This window comes from Hemiscyllium ocellatum, chromosome 9, assembly GCF_020745735.1.
Source record: "Hemiscyllium ocellatum isolate sHemOce1 chromosome 9, sHemOce1.pat.X.cur, whole genome shotgun sequence".
NCBI lineage: Eukaryota > Metazoa > Chordata > Chondrichthyes > Orectolobiformes > Hemiscylliidae > Hemiscyllium > Hemiscyllium ocellatum.
The window spans coordinates 60,053,005-60,070,036 of NC_083409.1; the positions used below are offsets into that span (position 1 = coordinate 60,053,005).

The following is a 17,032-nucleotide window of genomic DNA, read 5'->3' on the forward strand; positions in this document are numbered from 1 at the left end:
CTGTGACCATATTCTCAGTTCTGGCTATAGTTGCCCTTGTTGAAATATGCAGATCTATGACTGTTGATGAGGGCAGTAGTAGACATTAATGTCCAGAATGTTCAGATATCATGCCAATACCGGTTGTCTCTTGATGCATGAAGAATGGTTAATTGATCCAGGCTGTGGTATGATCAGGGCAAGTTACTGCCTTGAAGGAACAAAATTAAAAATCGAAAAGAGAAATAAATAAAACATTAACTGCATTTAATTTGTCAACAATCAAGTGTATTTGAATTATTTTACTTTTATGCAAAATATCTGTTCTGTGATAAAATAAGAATTATCCAGTCAATATTCATGCAGATAAAATTTTAATTTATTTTGTTGCATTAACCATGTGCATATGGAAATTATGATTTAAATGTGAAAATGCAAGAAGCATGTCTTTTTAAACTAACAACCTAAGCTGATAGGGCAATCCATCAGTGATGGGATTTGATGCTGAAATTTGATTCATTATGATGAGGACTGATATAAGACTTGTTTTATCTGTCTCATAGGTTGTTAGGAAATGAGTCATTCTGTGTAAAAGTGGCTCCTTTTTCACAGGATATCTATGAAATCCATGCCTGGTTGCACCATGCAATAGATGTGATTTAAAAAGCTTGCATTTCACATTAGGGAGCATTTTCCTTTCAGTTTATCTTTTCTCTTTTGCTGTTTAGATTTCTTTCCATCCACTTGGAGACTCACTGCCCTCCTCTTTTCCAAATTAAGCAACTCCTGGAAAAGTTCCTGCACATTGTAGTTGAGTTTGGCAGAAGTCTCCATGAAAGAACACATCCACTTTGTGGCCAGAGCTTCTCCTTCAGTGGTCTCCACTTCCCTTTGAGTCTCATCACTCTTATTTCCCACTAACATAATAGGGATGTTCTGAATGTTCCCTTTGATTTGACAGATCTGCTCATAGATGGGCTGCAATTCCTCCATAGATTGTTTGCTTGTGACAGAGTAAACTAGAATGAAGGCATGCCCTTTGGAAATAGACAGCCTCTGCATTGCAGGAAACTGGTGGCTGCCTGTGGTGTCCGTGATTTGAAGTGTACAAATATTTTTATCACAGCTGATTACCTGCCTGTATGTATCTTCAATTGTTGGAATGTATGTTTCTCTGAAAGTTCCTCTCACAAAGCGCAGGACTAAGGAACTTTTCCCAACTCCTGCTGCTCCAAACACAACAACCCGGTAATCGTTGCTTTGCTCTGGCATTTTTGAAGATTATCTGCAGATTCGTGAATGAACAATAGATCCTTTGCAGTTAAGAATTGTTTTGGAGGTGTGATTTTAGCCCCTTACATTCCCACAGATGTTATGGAGCTGTAAAACAAACAAACAAGCAAACATTTAATTAGCCTCATATCCTATGCATCAGAGACCAATATTTCCACCTCCGTACCAGCACCTGTCTCCAATACTACATTAGCTTAACTGATGGTGCAACATTCCTCGTTACTTTTGTTAATTCCAAATGCTCCAGCATCCCATCTATTATTACCCATATACTTAAGAGTACATTTAAAACTCTGTTGCATGTAATCAGACATTAATTCTAAGTCAAAAATGATACAGTATTCTGACAGAGAAATAAACAATTGGTCAGAGATAGATTGTCAGCCAGACTTCCCACATCCTTTCCCAGTGTGATCCAGTATCAAGGCTTGGAATTTTGTCATATCATCATGAAGGAAGGGTTGGGGGAAGGTAGGGATTGGGGCAGTGGGGGACTGACTGATGAAAATGAAGTTAACGAGAGACTGTGGCTGTTGGGTGGAAACCTGTGAAAGCAGGCTTGGGTGGGGGAGCTCTGGGGTTGGCTTCTGATTTCTGGTGCTGGTTAAGACAGGAGCGCAACTGGTACAGTTTTGTTAGTGCTCCAGGGCAGCCACTCTTGTCTTGGAACACATGACACCAAACTTTCAGCTTGTGATGCCACTCTATGTCCTGGCCCCTGCTTGTGAAATTATGTTGTAAGCAGCAGCTTAGGGGAGAGAGCTAGAGAGGTCTGCAAGGAGAACTTTAGTCTGTAGAGCTGAAATAGCTGAAAGTATGGCCACAATTACCGTGCAACGAAAGTTGGGGATGCACACAAGGCCCTAATTATCAATTTAGAGAGGAGGACAACAATGCTTGCCACTCAACAGAACAGGCCTCCGTGAAACAAAAACAAATGACCTCAAAATCACTAAACTATCAATTGAGAGTTGTCTGTATCAATGCAGTCCTGTAGTATGCACCATTTAATCAAAAATGTACATTAACCTCATTAAATATATTTGGGAACATAGTCATTTCAATATCCAATTAAAAGGCATTTTCAGGTAACAAATTGAAACAGATCAAGAGGAAAAACAAATAGTTTTAATCAAGGTATTGACCACAAATCATTGGTACAAGTGCCAGAAAATCCCATAAACTCATGATGAAAATGTATTTATGATAGTCACACAGATCAATTACTCTGATTTCAGCTGATAAAGTCACAGAAGTTGATTCCAAAATACTGGGGTGGATCAGAATCCCGTGCAAAGGAAATGTAATTTCCCATTTTCAATCACTCTAGTTATAGAGTCATAAAAGTTATGCAGCACCCCAGAAGCTTTGATCTAACTCTTCTTCATGGACCAGATATCCTAAACTGATCTAGTCCTATTTGCCAGCATTTTTTGGTCCATATCCCACTAAATGCTTCCTATTCATATACCCATCCAGATGCCTTTTAAATGTTGTCATTGTACCAGCCTCCACCACCTCCTCTGGCAACTCTTCCATATGCGCACCACCCTCTGCATGGAAAAGTTGCCCCTTAAGTCCCTTTTTAAATCTTTTCCCTCTCACTTTAAACCTCTGACCTCTGGTTTTGGACTCCCTTACCCTGTGACTTTGGCTATTCACCCTATCCATGCCCCTCATGATTTTATAAACCTCCATCAGCCTCCAGCTCTTAAATTTAATCTATTCCAATCAACACCCCTGCAGGGGAAAGAAAAAAAAAGTCTTCCTTCAGATTCCACTCAGAACATTTCACACAATAAATTGAGGTGTCAATCTCCAGAAAGGAGACTGGGGAAAATGTGAAACGCATTCCACATACCGGCGGCAAAGGTTCCTAGATTTCCAAGTCAGCCGAATTCACCGAGGCCACTCGCGCAACAGTTGGGATGTCAAAATCGACCCCCGAGCCCTGTCATCAGAGCGGGGTCAAAAACCAGGCAGTGCCCCTGCTCCGCACGACATCTACTGTACATATGGGTGCTGCGTGAATACACAATCACAGTGTTCCAAGTGGCCTCTAGCCATTCGCAGTCTACAATGCCGGGGAAAGTCGAGATACCTGATTGTCTGGTGCCAGGGCAGCCACAACAGCTAAAAGGTAAGGGAGCAACACGGAGCACTTCAGCAATTCCCGGGAAACGAGCAATGCCTGCTAGTTCTGTATGTCTCCGCTCTCCTCACGGTGGGGCAGAGAGAGAAACTCACCAGAGAAAGGAGATCCCTGGAAATGACTTAAAAGAAGTGACGATGTGTGGGGGAGGTTGGGGGAGAAGATCACTGGAAAGATCTCCGTCTGACGTCAGTTGCAGAATCCTGTCCCGGGGTCGATTCCCTGCCTCCAGCTCTCCACAAACAGCTCTCCAAATTAGCCCCTACAAGACTGGCAGCCTCTTGTCTCCCGCCTTCCACCGTCCCAGTTTTTCTGCTTTTCCCATCCTTCAGCTATTTTCTCCCACCCGTCCAGTTATTTTCTTCAACCTTTCCAGTTATTTTCTTCCTGTAGCTTCCAGTTATTTTTGTCTTTACACACACACATATGTAAATATATTATATATATAATATATACATATATGTGACGGACAGCTAATATTGTATGCTGCACACATTGCAATTGGTGCAACTAATTGTTTTCGGTGCGTTTCTGATCGTTGAAATAAACAGTCCTGCCTTTGAAATGGCTTTCCAATCTGGAACCCAGGATTTCTAACGGAGATGGGTGCACCGATTAAACTGCTCCAGGCTCCGGAACTACCCATTGGAGATCAAACATCCCCGGAGCCCTGACTGAATTAAACCGACACCCCGCGGGGTGAGCGGACACACACAGCCCCTAGAATTGTATTCATAAATGACAATACTTTTACATTTTAAAAAAAAACAAGATACAAGAGAAAATCGCTCACTCGCTGTTTACCCACCTCCAATAAGACAGACACTCCCAGAGCAAAGCGAGCTGGCGATGATAGCTATTTGACGAGTAATGTATATGAACTGAGGCGGTAGAGTTAGAGACAATTTACAATCATCTCGCAATTACGACAATTCGTACAAAAGGAATCTCTTTATAACCGGCCACCGCCTCCACCCGCTCCCCAATTTAAGACATCCTTCCCAGTTGTACATACCTCATGTACGTTCCATGGAGGGTTTTTAACTGTAAATAGAAATTCCTGCGTACACTTAATGCCATATAGAAAGCGAGGTCAGGGAAATTCCATTCCTGTCGGGGGAGAAGAGAATGCATTTGACATAAAGGGAATAAACTCCGGCCGTTCTCCCAAAGGAAGGTAAATAAACAGCAGTCTTACCATGGTTTGATTTATACCCTACTCTCTAGACAAGGTTTCTTTACGCGACACATGACAGGAAAAGGTGACAGTTTGTATCGATTTTCGAAAATAACAACCCCGTTTTTCATTCATTTTTTTGTCTATGTGGAATAGTCCATTCATGACAATTGAGTGTTAATGGCAGTTTCATGGAAATACATGGAAGCGCCAAGAGAATAATAGACCATTCAGCCCAACCAATCAGCCTCGGTGTTTATCCCTCCACACCAGTATAAAGTTCCAGTCACAGTTCCCCTGTTGCCAGTTACTTCTCATTCTTTTATCTTTCACTCACATCATCTCTTCTTGATGATGGTGGTCCAAAACCTGTTGATCTTACAGCTGAAGGAGCTGACCCTGACTGAGTGTTGCAGATGGCACATTCCAAGGTCCAGGACTATGTGTTGAGGGATGCGCTGAAGCTTGGGGCAGCTGCTGCCAAGGCGCGGTGGGGAAAGACCACCGTGTAACATCTGCCTGCCTAAAGAAGAACAGGGGGCCCATGCAGTCATTTGGGCTCTGCTGATGCCTCAGCTAAATATATGGGCATATGAGTGAGAAATGCACAGACCTGTATATAACAATGATAATTCTGAGCTGTGTATGTAAATGTTGACATATGTATGGCATGACCAAAATGTACAGACCATCAAATTATTTTATGATTATTTTACGAATAAAGTATATTTTTGACATAAAAAATCTCTTCTTGAATGTTACAAGTCGGAGAGACATTCCACCTAATTGCTTCAATGGTGAAGAGCTTCACAAGTTTCCTGCATCCAAATAGCACAGAAGTGAGTCAAAAAACCAGTTGGCTCCGGCGGTCTACCGAAACCCATTTGAAAAAAAATCATGTTAAGATGGTACACCAGTGGCTGGATCTCACATACAAGGGGGGAGTGCTTGTGCACCCAGAAATCCTGGGGAAATCCATCAAGGATAAAACCCAGCAAATGTGCAGCTTGAATTGTAGCAGAGCCAGGTTATAGAGTCACAGACTGGCACCGGTACTCCCCCTGGGCCTTCCAACTATTCTGTTTCCCTCCAGCACACTGGAAGCACCCCATTCTGGGGCTGCCACTCTCATTGCAGACTTTGTTGTTTTCCATCCTTCAGACAATTTCCCACTAGGAGAATGTGAGGTCTGCAGATGCTGGAGATCAGAGCTGAAAATGTGTTGCTGGAAAAGCAAAGCAGGTCAGGCAGCATCCAAGGAACAGGAAATTCGATGTTTCGGGCATAAGCCCTTCTTCTTCATAAGCCCTGAAGAAGGGCTTATGCCCGAAACGTTGAATTTCCTGTTCCTTGGATGCTGCCTGACCTGCTGCGCTTTCCCAGCAACACATTTGCAGCAATTTCCCACTAGGCCTGCTAAAGCAGGCTGCAGTAGGCAATGCCCACTTAGCAGCTCCACTCATTGGCAGCATTTAAATAAAATTCAAAGCTGAATTTGACTTGGATCTATATCTGACATAGAATGGCATGAAAAGCATGGTAATACCAATTTCATGTGTTTTGGGTATAAATTGAATTTTTTGGCCAATAGTTTCTGCCTCAGTCACTAACCTTTAAGTGATAAAACCTCATCACAGCTCTTTCCCTGTAAACAATTTTCTTCTGCCCTCTGTCCTCATTTCTTAACATGTGATTTTCCACCTTCTCACCCTGTGATATTACTCCTCAACCATAGCAACGGCTTGCAATGGTATTGGATCTTGTTTAATATCCCAACATGCTTTACTAGAAACAGCCTGGTTCTGTGCACTTTGACTCAACCTTTTATCAAAGAGAAGCAGTCACCACTAAATATTGAAAATTGATGGGGGAGGGGGAAGACGATTTGATCTCCTGTGACATTGACATAAGAATGAATGATATCCAATGAACTGGCAATAATTTACGAACTTACAAAAAGGATTGGATTTAGCTACTAGGAACAGTCAGATATCAAAGGTACAAGAAGAGGAAAAGTTACTAATATGAGTAGAAACATTTGTAACAAATTATGCTATCCAAACAATGTTGCACAAGTGCTGTGACAACCAACAGTTTGATTATTGCAAAAGGTGATGATACCAAATGTTCAAGGAGGACAGAACAGATAAGAAAGAATTTTACATGCAGCATGCATTTAGGAGATAGAGAATAGATACCGAATAAAGAAAAATAAATCTGGCTAGAACAGGGAGTTAAAATAAATCAAGGCACTGATGCAGTCAGCCACCTCTGAATAAATGTAAGGACATAATGTATGATAGAAGAATAATAGGCGTGTATGAAATATACAACTTATTTTATTAGGAAATTTCAAATTAATGAGATGTTCATTAGCAAGGCTGTGTGCTTAACCCCTTACTGTACTCTTTACGTACTCATGACTGTGTGACCAAATTTAGATCTAACTCCATTTAGAAATTTGATGAGTGGGTTAGACCTCAAACAATGATGAGACAGAACACAGGAAAATTTTAAATAGCTTAGTGGCATGTTGTAAAGACAATGTTCTCTCCCTGAATGTCAGCAAAACAAAGGAGATGGTCATCGACTTCCAGAAGCAGATAAAGGACATGTCCCTATCTGTATCAATGGTGCTGAGATGGGGGTGGTTGAGAGCTTTAAGTTCCTAGAAGTAAATATCACTAGCAATCTATCCTGTCCACCTATGTTGCCACTACAGTAAAGAAAACAAATTAACACCTCTACTTCCTCAGAAGGCTAAGGAAATTCAGCATGTCCACAATGACTCTTACCAATTGTTATAGATGCACCAGAGAAAGCAACATTTCCAGATGCATCACAGCTCGGTATGGCAATTGCTATGCCCAATACTGCAAGAAACTACAGGGAGTTGTGAATGCAGCACAGTCCATCCTGAAAATCAGCCTTCCTTCCATTGATTCTGTCTATACTTCCCACTGCCTCGGGAAAACAGCGAACATAATCAAAGACCCCACTCACTCTGTTTATACTCTCTTCCACTTTCTTTCATTGGACAGAAGATACAGAAATTTGAAAACACATACCACCAATTTAAGACCAGCTTCTTCCCCCTATTAACAACTTACAAACGGACCTCTCATTTATTAGAACTGATCTTTCTCTGCACCTTCTCTGTAGCTGAAATGCTATATGTTGCATTCTGTCTTGTCATCCTGATATATTTATGCGAGGTATGATTTGTCTGGTTAGCATGCAAAACAATACTTTTGCATTGTTTCTTGACATGTGACAAGAAAAGATCAAATCAAATCAAATCAAGTGGTGATACTATGAGTAGATAATGTACCACCTAATATGTGGGAGAAGACACAGGATGAAACTTCATACTTGAACTGGTGATGGAAAATGTGAAACTGCTGGCTGATATTGACTACAGTATGATTAAAACTGAAATAATTTGGGAGGCAGTCAATGCTGCTAAAGTTCGCAACCGATACAGGTAATTTCAAAAGACAGCCACTAATATTTTAAAAAACCATTCTGGGGATTTGGACATTATTGACCTTTACTGCTCTCCTCTAATTACACAGAAAAATGATGCTAGGTCATCTTTTTGACCTACCCCAGTCTGTGTAGTGAATGTGCTCTCACAAGATTATTATGTAATTTATAGAGTGATAGAGATATACTGCATGGAAATAAACCCTTCGGTCCAACTTGTCAATGCCGACCAGATATCCTAAATTAATTTAATCCTATTTGCCAGCATTTGGTCCACATCCCTCTAAACCCTTCTTTTCATGTGTCCATCTAGATGTCTGTTAAATATTTGTACCAGCCTCCACCACTCCTCTGACAGTTCAATCCATCCATGCACCACCCTCTGCAAGAGAAAGTTACCTTTTAGATCCCTTTAACCCCCTTCTCACCTTAAACCTATGCCATCTAGTCTTGGACTGCCCTATCCTGAGGAAAAGACCTTGACTATTCACCCTAATTATGGCCCTCATGATTTTATAAAGCTCTATTAGGTCTCCCTCAGTCTATGACGCTCCAGGGAAAACAGACCTAACCTGTTCTGCCTTTCCCTATAGCTCATAGCCTCCAAGCCTGGCAACATCCTCATAAATGTTTTCTGAACCCTTGCAATTTCATAATATTTTCCTATAGTGGGGAGACTTGAACTTAATGCAGTATTCCAAAAGTGGCCTAACTTTGAGGATTTTGACTCAAAGGTAATATAGCAATGGATGATATGCTGTTCCATGCACCTACTGCCCTTGCTTTTCCATGGATTGACGGTGGTAAAAACAATGGCTGCAGATGCTGGAAACCAGATTCCAGATTAGTGGTGCTGGAAAAGCACAGCAGTTCAGGCAGCATCCGAGGAGCAGTAAAGTTAACGTTTCGGGCAAAAGCCCTTCATCAGGAAGATAGTCAGAGTACCTGAAGGGTGGAGAGATAAATGAGAGCAGATGGGGGTGGGGAGAAAGTGGCATAGAGTACAATGGGTGAGTGGGGGAGGGGATGAAGGTGATAGGTCAGTGAGGAGAGTGGAGTGGATAGGTGGAAAAGAAGATAGGCAGGTAGGACAAGCCACGGGGACAGTACTGAGCTGGAAATTTGAAACTGGGGTGAGGTGGGGGAAGGGGAAATGAGGAAACTGTTGAAGACCACCTTGATGTCCTGGGGTTGAAGTGTTCTGAGGCGGAAGATGAGGCCTTCTTCCTCCAGGCGTCAGGTGGTGAGGAAGCGGTGGTGAAGGAGGCCCAGGATCTCCATGTCCTCGGCAGAGTGGGAGGGGGAGTTGAAATGTTGGGCCACAGGGCGGTGTGGTTGATTGGTGCGGGTGTCCCAGAGATGTTCCTTAAAGCACTCTGCGAGGAGGCATCCAGTCTCCCCAATGTAGGGGAGACCGTTTCGGGAGCAACGGATACAATAAATGATATTGGCGGATGTGCAGGTAAAACATTGATGGATGTGGAAATCTCCTTTAGGGTCTTGGATGGAGGTGAGGGAGGAGGTGTGGGCGCAGATTTTGCAATTCCTGCAGTGGCAGGGGAAGGTGCCAGGACAGGAGGGTGGGTTGTAGGGGGGCGTGGACCTCACCAGGTAGTCACGGAGGGAACAGTCTTTGCAGAAGACGGAAAGGGGTGGGGAGGGAGCTATATCCTTGGTGGTGGGATCCGTTTGGAGGTGGCGGAAATGTCGGCGGATGATTTGGTGTATGCAAAGGTTGGTAGGGTGGAAGGTGAGCACCGGCACGTTCTGTCCTTGTTACGGTTGGAGTGGTGGGGTCTGAGGGCGGAGGTGCAGGATGTGGACGAGATGCGTTGGAGGGCATCTTTAACCACGTGGGAAAGGAAATTGTGCTATCTAAAGAAGGAGGCCATCTAGTGTGTTCTGTGGTGGCACTGGTCCTCCTGGGAGCAGATACGGCGGAGGAATTGGGAATGCGGGATGGCATTTTTGCAGGAGGTAGGGTGGGAAAAGGTGTAATCCAGGTAGCTGTGAGAGTTGGTGGGTTTGTAAAAGATGTCGGTGTCAAATCGGTCGTCATTAATGGAGATGGAGAGGTCCAGGAAGGGGAGGGAGGTGTCAGAGATAGTCCAGGTAAATTTAAGGTCAGGGTGGAATGTGTTGGTGAAGTTGATGAATTGCTCAACCTCTTCGTGGGAGCACGAGGTGGCGCCAACGCAGTCATCAATGTAGTGGAGGAGGAGGTGGCTCCTCAGATGCTGCCTGAACTGCTGTGCTTTTCCAGCACCTCTAATTTGGAACCATGGATTGATGGTGCAGGTTTTGGAGATGTTACCAAAGAAGCTTGATGGGTAGCATGGATACTTTATAACCATAGTCGTGGAAGGTCAATGTTTAGGTCATTGAATATGGTATCATTCAAGTGGATTGATTTGTCCTGGATGGGCCTCAGCTTCTAGAATACTGAAAGGATAATTAAATTACATTCCTAATTATTACCTTGTTGGGAGATGAGAGGCTGAGGAAATCAGGAAATGAGTCATTTGCTACAGAATACCCAGCTCTTAACTTACTAGCTACATTCTTTAAAGTCTTCCACAAATAATTGCTGTTGAAGTTGGAAATAGTAGGAATTAAGTGTAAAATTTTACTATACTATTCCATACCTTATTTTTACTGTTAACTTGGGAAGTCACTTTTTCAATAATTCAGTTAATCTTTGATCCAGTGCTTTTCCATCATTTATTGATTCTCACAATGATTGGAAGCAGCTAACTGAATTAAAAACAACAGATACTTGTCATAGTGTGGGGTCAGTGGTTGCATGGCAGTTTTGAAAGAAGTGCCATAGACTTTGGTGGCTATGATCATTATTAAAGGCTTAAATACAGAAACCCAAGTTAAACTTGTTAAGTTAACAATGTTGATAAGCTATTAAAATGGTCAACAGAACGAGAAGAAATTATACAGTCATGGCAAATAAGGAGATGGCAGAAACGTTAAACCAACATACTTATATGTTTGTATTCAACTTCATAGTATAACATAAGAAAGCAAATTCCAAAAATAATGGAGAACAAGAATCTAATCTAGGAATTTAGGATTATCATTATTAGTAAAGAAAGAATACTGAAAAATTAATGTGAATAAAGTCCCTTGAACCTGTTGATCTGAGTCTCAAGAGTTTTAAAATAGTTTGCTAGAGAGATAATGAATAAATTGATTATGAACTTCCAGAAGTGCCATGATAATAGAACTATCCCATTGAACTTGAAGATAGCAAATGTCACCTTGCTAATCAAGGTAGGAGTGGGAGAGAAAACCAGTTAGTCTGACATCACTAATATGGAGAATGTTACAATCTTAGGGACGTGGTGACAGGGCTTTTGAAAATCATAATATGGTTTGAGAGAAACAGAAATCACAAATCTATCAGAGTTTGTTAGGGATAACGAGTAAGTTAGCTAAGGGAAAAGTGGTGAAAGTAATGCGTTTTGATTTTATAAGAAGCTATTGCACAAAGTTAGTGCTTATGATTGGGGTTGAGATTATTGGAGATTAGCTATTTTAAAAAATTGTTTTATGAACTACAAAGAGACTTGGATAAAGTACAGAACTAGGCTAACCCATAACAGATGAAATCCAATGTAAATTGATCGAGGTCAACAGAAATCTTGAGTGCCATGTGTTGTTAGAGTCTAAGAAGTGAAAATAGTGCAGAGAAAACCACAAAGTCGATTCCTTTATCAAATTGTCAACTTTCAAGAAAGACTGAAGAAACTAGGGTTCTTTAGCCTTTAAAGGATTTAATTTGAGAGGGACCTTCACAGAAGAATAAAAAGCATTGAAAAAGTTAACAATATTTCAAGACGTAGTAGATGCTGGAACAAAGTCAAGACTGACAAGCAGAAAGATTCAAACAGATATCGAGACAAACTACTTCATGCCAAAAAGTGATCAACACTTAGAAAAATCTTGATGGGGTCGTGAACACAGAACTTCAAACTTATTCAGGAATCAGTAGAAAGTGCAATGGGATGTTGGCTAATCGTTTATCCAGATGGATGGGCAAAGAGAAGCTTTGTGTCCTGCCCTCAGTATCTGTCTTGTAATGGTCCTTTGGAAGTTGAATAGCTTCTTTTTCATTTCAAAAGTATACTTTGTCCATAAAAAGTATCTTTATAGATAGATAATCACATATGCAGTCTGGTTCTGTATAGTAGCATGTCAAGGAAACAAAACAAACATTGGAGTTTGACTCAATCCAAAAATACCAAAGGTATTTCTTGCACTTACAAGACTATATTTAGATGCATTTGAAGCAGCAGGAGGGTCAGCTAACTGAATGAACCCACACTTACCTTTAGCAGGAAGACTTCAGACAGTAGTCTTTCCCCAGTTGAATAACTGGTCAACATTATCCATCCAACCTTAGGCATGGAGAATGATCAATTTGATGAATTCATCCAGAATTGCATATGAATAAATGCCTTTGGGAGAGGGTGGGGGGAAATAGGAGCAGGAAGGAATACAATTAGCAAGTCATACCCTTGAAAGCATGCCAGCCAGTTCACCAACATACCCCTGATTCCCAAACACCAGGAAAGGGGATTCTACATTGGACTGCTGAATGACAAAGGAAATGAGCAAATTGAACTCCTGTTTAGTTGTGTGAGATCATTGAGAAAAGTTTATGTAAATACGTAAACAATATATAGTAAACAGAAATATGATTAAATCTAAAATGAATGGGAAAATACCATGAATGACAAATTTCCTGGCCTTGCTGACTAACATGACAAGTGAGCAAATAAATTAGTCATAGGAAAAAGCGAAGAACAAACATTATGATTCAGGTTGTGAAGATAAACAAAAGCTGAACACAATGAAAGAAAACATTTGAGATAGCGAAGTGCGTGCAAAAGCAAGAACGATTTTAATACATATGCATTTGCGTAAATATTGAAAAACGATTATGTTTAGCTTCTCAATGGGGTTTGTTATTTTCAATCTCTATTTTGAAAAAAAAGGCAAAATACTGCAAATGCTGGAAATCTAAATTAAAACAGATAATGCTGGAAATGCTAAGCAGATCTGGTCAGACAATGTTTCAGGTTTATAACGTCAATCTCCTCATTACTGTGCTTGCAGAGTGTCACCAGATTTACTGTTAAGTAAACTCATTCGTGTTCATCAATATTGGAATTTAGTAACGTTTTACGTTGCCTCAAATGGAAAGGATGGATAACTTTCAGTCAGGGGGCTAAGGTTTATTAAACATGATTTCAACCCTCACTGAGAGAAGAAGCGTGGATCAAAGCAAACACTATTTTTCTTTCTATATTAAATATTTTCACACATTTTAAAGAGTGTGTTATTTTGCTACTTATTGAAAACCTCCTAATTTATACCTAGAAACGTGGCAAGATCAAAACCGGATTTCAAATGGCGTTCAGAGTTAAAACAATAAAAAGACACCCTGGAGACAGAAGCTCATCTGAGACGTACCTCTGTTTTCTCAAATCTGAATCCAAGCTCGACATTCAGAGAATAGATAGGATTCCGTTCGCAGGATCCGAATTCATCAATGAGAAATAGGAATGGGGCTGAGTGAGGAAGGTTGAAAATCGAGGTCGCATCCTGGGGTTTAATCATTGGTAAGTTTGAACTGAGGAACAGCTGCTGCCAACACATAGGGGGCAGCAGAAGGGAAGTCACTCGAAGTTTATCATTGCATTTCAAATCATCAAATTCCAAGATTGAAAGCAATTTGGAATATACAGTAATCGCATGTTGGAAGATTAACAAATTATCAAGGTGCAATTCAATGCTAAAATAAATATTTGGAGGAGAATTCGAACTTGAAGAGTTTTGGGTATTTTTCCTCAACAAATTGCAATTCCTTTTGACAAAACATACTTGTACTGATGTGACTGTATCATAAACAACATTCATTCTAAACAGTACAAACGATGTGCACACAGGTAGTAACTTCAACTATTTTTTTACTTTGCCACAGGACAGATGCCAGTCTCCCGCAGATTAACATAAACAGCACCACAGAATGACAAGAGAAGTCAACAGCATCGCAATGTGTCTTATCACCAGGAGCTCAAGCCTTTGAGAGCAATTCTGCTGAAATTTACCAGGATTGTTAGATATAAAATAATAATTTGTCTATTCGTAGAAAGGCTAGAGATTGTTACAGAGTCACATAGATTGCTATTTTCTGCATGGATAGTGTGGAGCCTGAACTTTTAGAAAGATGGTTGTGGGAGGGAACTGTATAGAGTTGGTCAACCAGTATGTTCACTTCAAATTAAATCATAATATACATGGAAATCTCTTTTAAAAAAGACAAAAAAAACCTCATAATCCATCTGGAAGGTATAGCCCAAGTAAGCTTTGTTCTTGGAGCAGCATGAGTCATTCTAGCTGTATTTTATTTTGTTAGCTAATCAGATCCATTGGTGCTTTCAAACAAGATGACTGAAGATCCAAGTGTCTTTTAAACATTGTAACTCTGCCCACATCCACCACTTCCTTAGGAAGTTCATTCCACAGTGAAGCATCGACTGTGTAAAAACTATGCTCCTTTAAAAAAAAATCTCTTTCCTCTCCCCTTAAAGTATGCCTCCTAGTCTTGAAATCCCACACCTATCATTAATCCTATCTGTACCCCTCTTGTTTTATAAACTTCTGTCAGATCACCTCTTAACCTCCTAAGCTCCAGTGAAAAAGTCCCAGTCTATCCAGCCTTTCTTTATAATCAAACCTTCCATACCGGACAATTGGAGATGCCGGTGTTGGACTGGGGTGGACAACGTTCAAAGTCACACAACACCACGTTATAGTCCAATAGGTTTAATTGGAAGCACTAGCTTTCAGAACACCGCTTCTTCATCAGTCCACAACCACCTGATGAAAGAGCGGCACTCCGAAAGCATATGCATCCAGTTAAACCTTTTGGACTATAACCTGGTGTTGTGTGATTTTTTAACTTTGGACAACATCAAGGTTTTGAAGTGCTGCACCATTGTAAAGTAGCCATGATGTGGAGGAGCCGGTGTTGGACTGGGGTTGACAAGGTCAAAAAGCACAACACCAGGTTATAGTCCAACAGGTGTATTTGGAAGCACTAGCTTCCAGGGCACTGTTCTTTCATCAGATAGCTGATGAAGGAGCAGCGCTGTAAAAGCTACATTTCCAAATAAACCTGTTGTAATGTAGACAGTGCTACAATACATGCAACAAGCTCCCACAAACAGCAATGTGATAATCAATGTACAGAAAAACTGTTTTTGTGATGGCAAAGAGGAGATTGTGTTGGACAAGACACCAGAGAGAACTCTCCTTTAAAACAAAGCCAGGGATTTTTATATATTGACCAGACTGGGCCTTGGTTTAACACTCTGTCTGAAAGATAGCACTTTGAACAGCAGTGCTGCATTGGAGAATCCATCAAGGTTTTTATGCACGTGTCCTTGAGTGGAACTACTTAAACTCACAACCTTGTGACACTGAGCAATGAATACTAGCAACTGAGCCTCAGCTGATAAATAAGAAGCAGCCCCGCAAACATTCATTCATTCTGAGGAGGCACTAGGAATTATAATCCTCTTAATGTGAAAATGAAATGAAGACAAAATAAGCTTGATTTAAAAAAAATCATTGTGGTATCTGTGGATTATACAATATTAATTAAATAGTTTCAATTTTGGTTAAGTGGTGACAGTCACAACATCTGAGTTAGTTGTGGGTTCAAGCCTTTTGCTAAAGAATTGTGGACATGATTCAGGCTGGCATTTCCAGGCTGGCATCGGTGCTGAGATGTTGCTGCATTGGCAGGGGTGCCATCTTTTAAATGAAATGCTAAACTAAGGTTCAATTTTCTCTCTCAGTTGGAAGTGAAAATTCTGCTCCCTAATATTTACTCCTCAACCAATATCTACTACTTTCCTTCTTAAGCAGTTTCTCATGGTCACTGTCAGTGTGCTTCCACACTAAATGTGAGTTTTCAGGTGACCAAAGAGTCCAATGCACTGGGACAGATGAGATTGGTGAAATGAAGGTCTGGGATGCCTGGGTTGCCACATACACCTTTCTCTGTCAATATCTGACCTCAGCTCTCAATTAGTGCTGAGCCTCAATGTGTACTGATACTTCCCAGATGCTTTCTCTGCAATTTGGGTAGCCTTGGGTCAGGGTTTGCAGGTGTTTGATGGCTTTGAAGGTGTCCTTGATGTGTCTTCATTACCCTCTGGGGGCTTGCTGGCCAAGTTGAAGCACTGAGTAGAGCACTTATGTCAGATGTGCAGACAATGTGCCCTAAGCAGTGGAACTAATGGAACATAGTCAATCCTTCAGTGTGGGCAATGTTGGCCAGAACAAGGGCACTGATATTGGTGTACATGTCCTGCCAATGGATTTACAAGACTTTGCGGAAGTAGCAATGAGTTTTTGAGGTAACTGCTGTCCATAGTCCAGGTCTTTGAGCCACATGGAAGGCTTGTATCACTAATACTCTGTAACCCATGATCTTGCTGCCAAGTTTGAGCATCTGGTCTCAAACATTGTTTTCTTCAGCAGACCAAAGGCAACACTGGGACATTGTGTTCAACCTCGTTGTCAATGGCTGCCCCTGTTGACAGCAAGCTCCCAAGAAATGGAAAGTGGACCATGTCATGATTTTACTAATGGAGGAGAAGTGTGATGAGTTGAAAGCAGGTTGGAGGATCTTTCACTAATGAATGTTTATAGCATGGCTCATGCTGCCATATGTCTTGGCGAAGGTGTTGATGATGTTTGGAGTTTGGCCTCAGAGTGTAGGCAGAAAATGTGGTGATCTTGGAACTGCAGATGGTGGAGGTTGAATCAGTTTCTCTGCGCATTATCTCCACTCCAGCGGGAAGCTTGCTGAGGAAGAGGTGAAGCATTGCAGCAAAAAAAATCAAGAAGAATATTTG

The 17,032-nt window shown here is 41.2% G+C and overlaps 1 protein-coding gene across 3 annotated transcripts in view; it reads right to left on the reverse strand.

Annotated features, from left to right (window-relative positions):
- Positions 1 to 385: 385 nt before the first annotated feature.
- LOC132818731 (GTP-binding protein Di-Ras2-like) overlaps positions 386 to 17,032 on the reverse strand; it is a 50,702-nt gene continuing 34,055 nt past the window's right edge. Inside the window, exons 1-3 of one of the 3 annotated variants that reach the window (XM_060829780.1) lie at positions 12,428 to 12,490; positions 4,440 to 4,534; positions 386 to 1,359 (exon numbers count right to left, since the gene is read on the reverse strand). In XM_060829780.1, the coding sequence (XP_060685763.1) occupies positions 655 to 1,251 (597 nt within the window). In that variant the 5' untranslated portion in view covers positions 1,252 to 1,359; positions 4,440 to 4,534; positions 12,428 to 12,490 and the 3' untranslated portion in view covers positions 386 to 654. Of the gene's footprint in view, positions 1,360 to 4,439; positions 4,546 to 12,427; positions 12,491 to 17,032 lie in introns of those variants that run through there. The other 2 variants (XM_060829781.1, XM_060829782.1) reach the window with 2 other exon arrangements.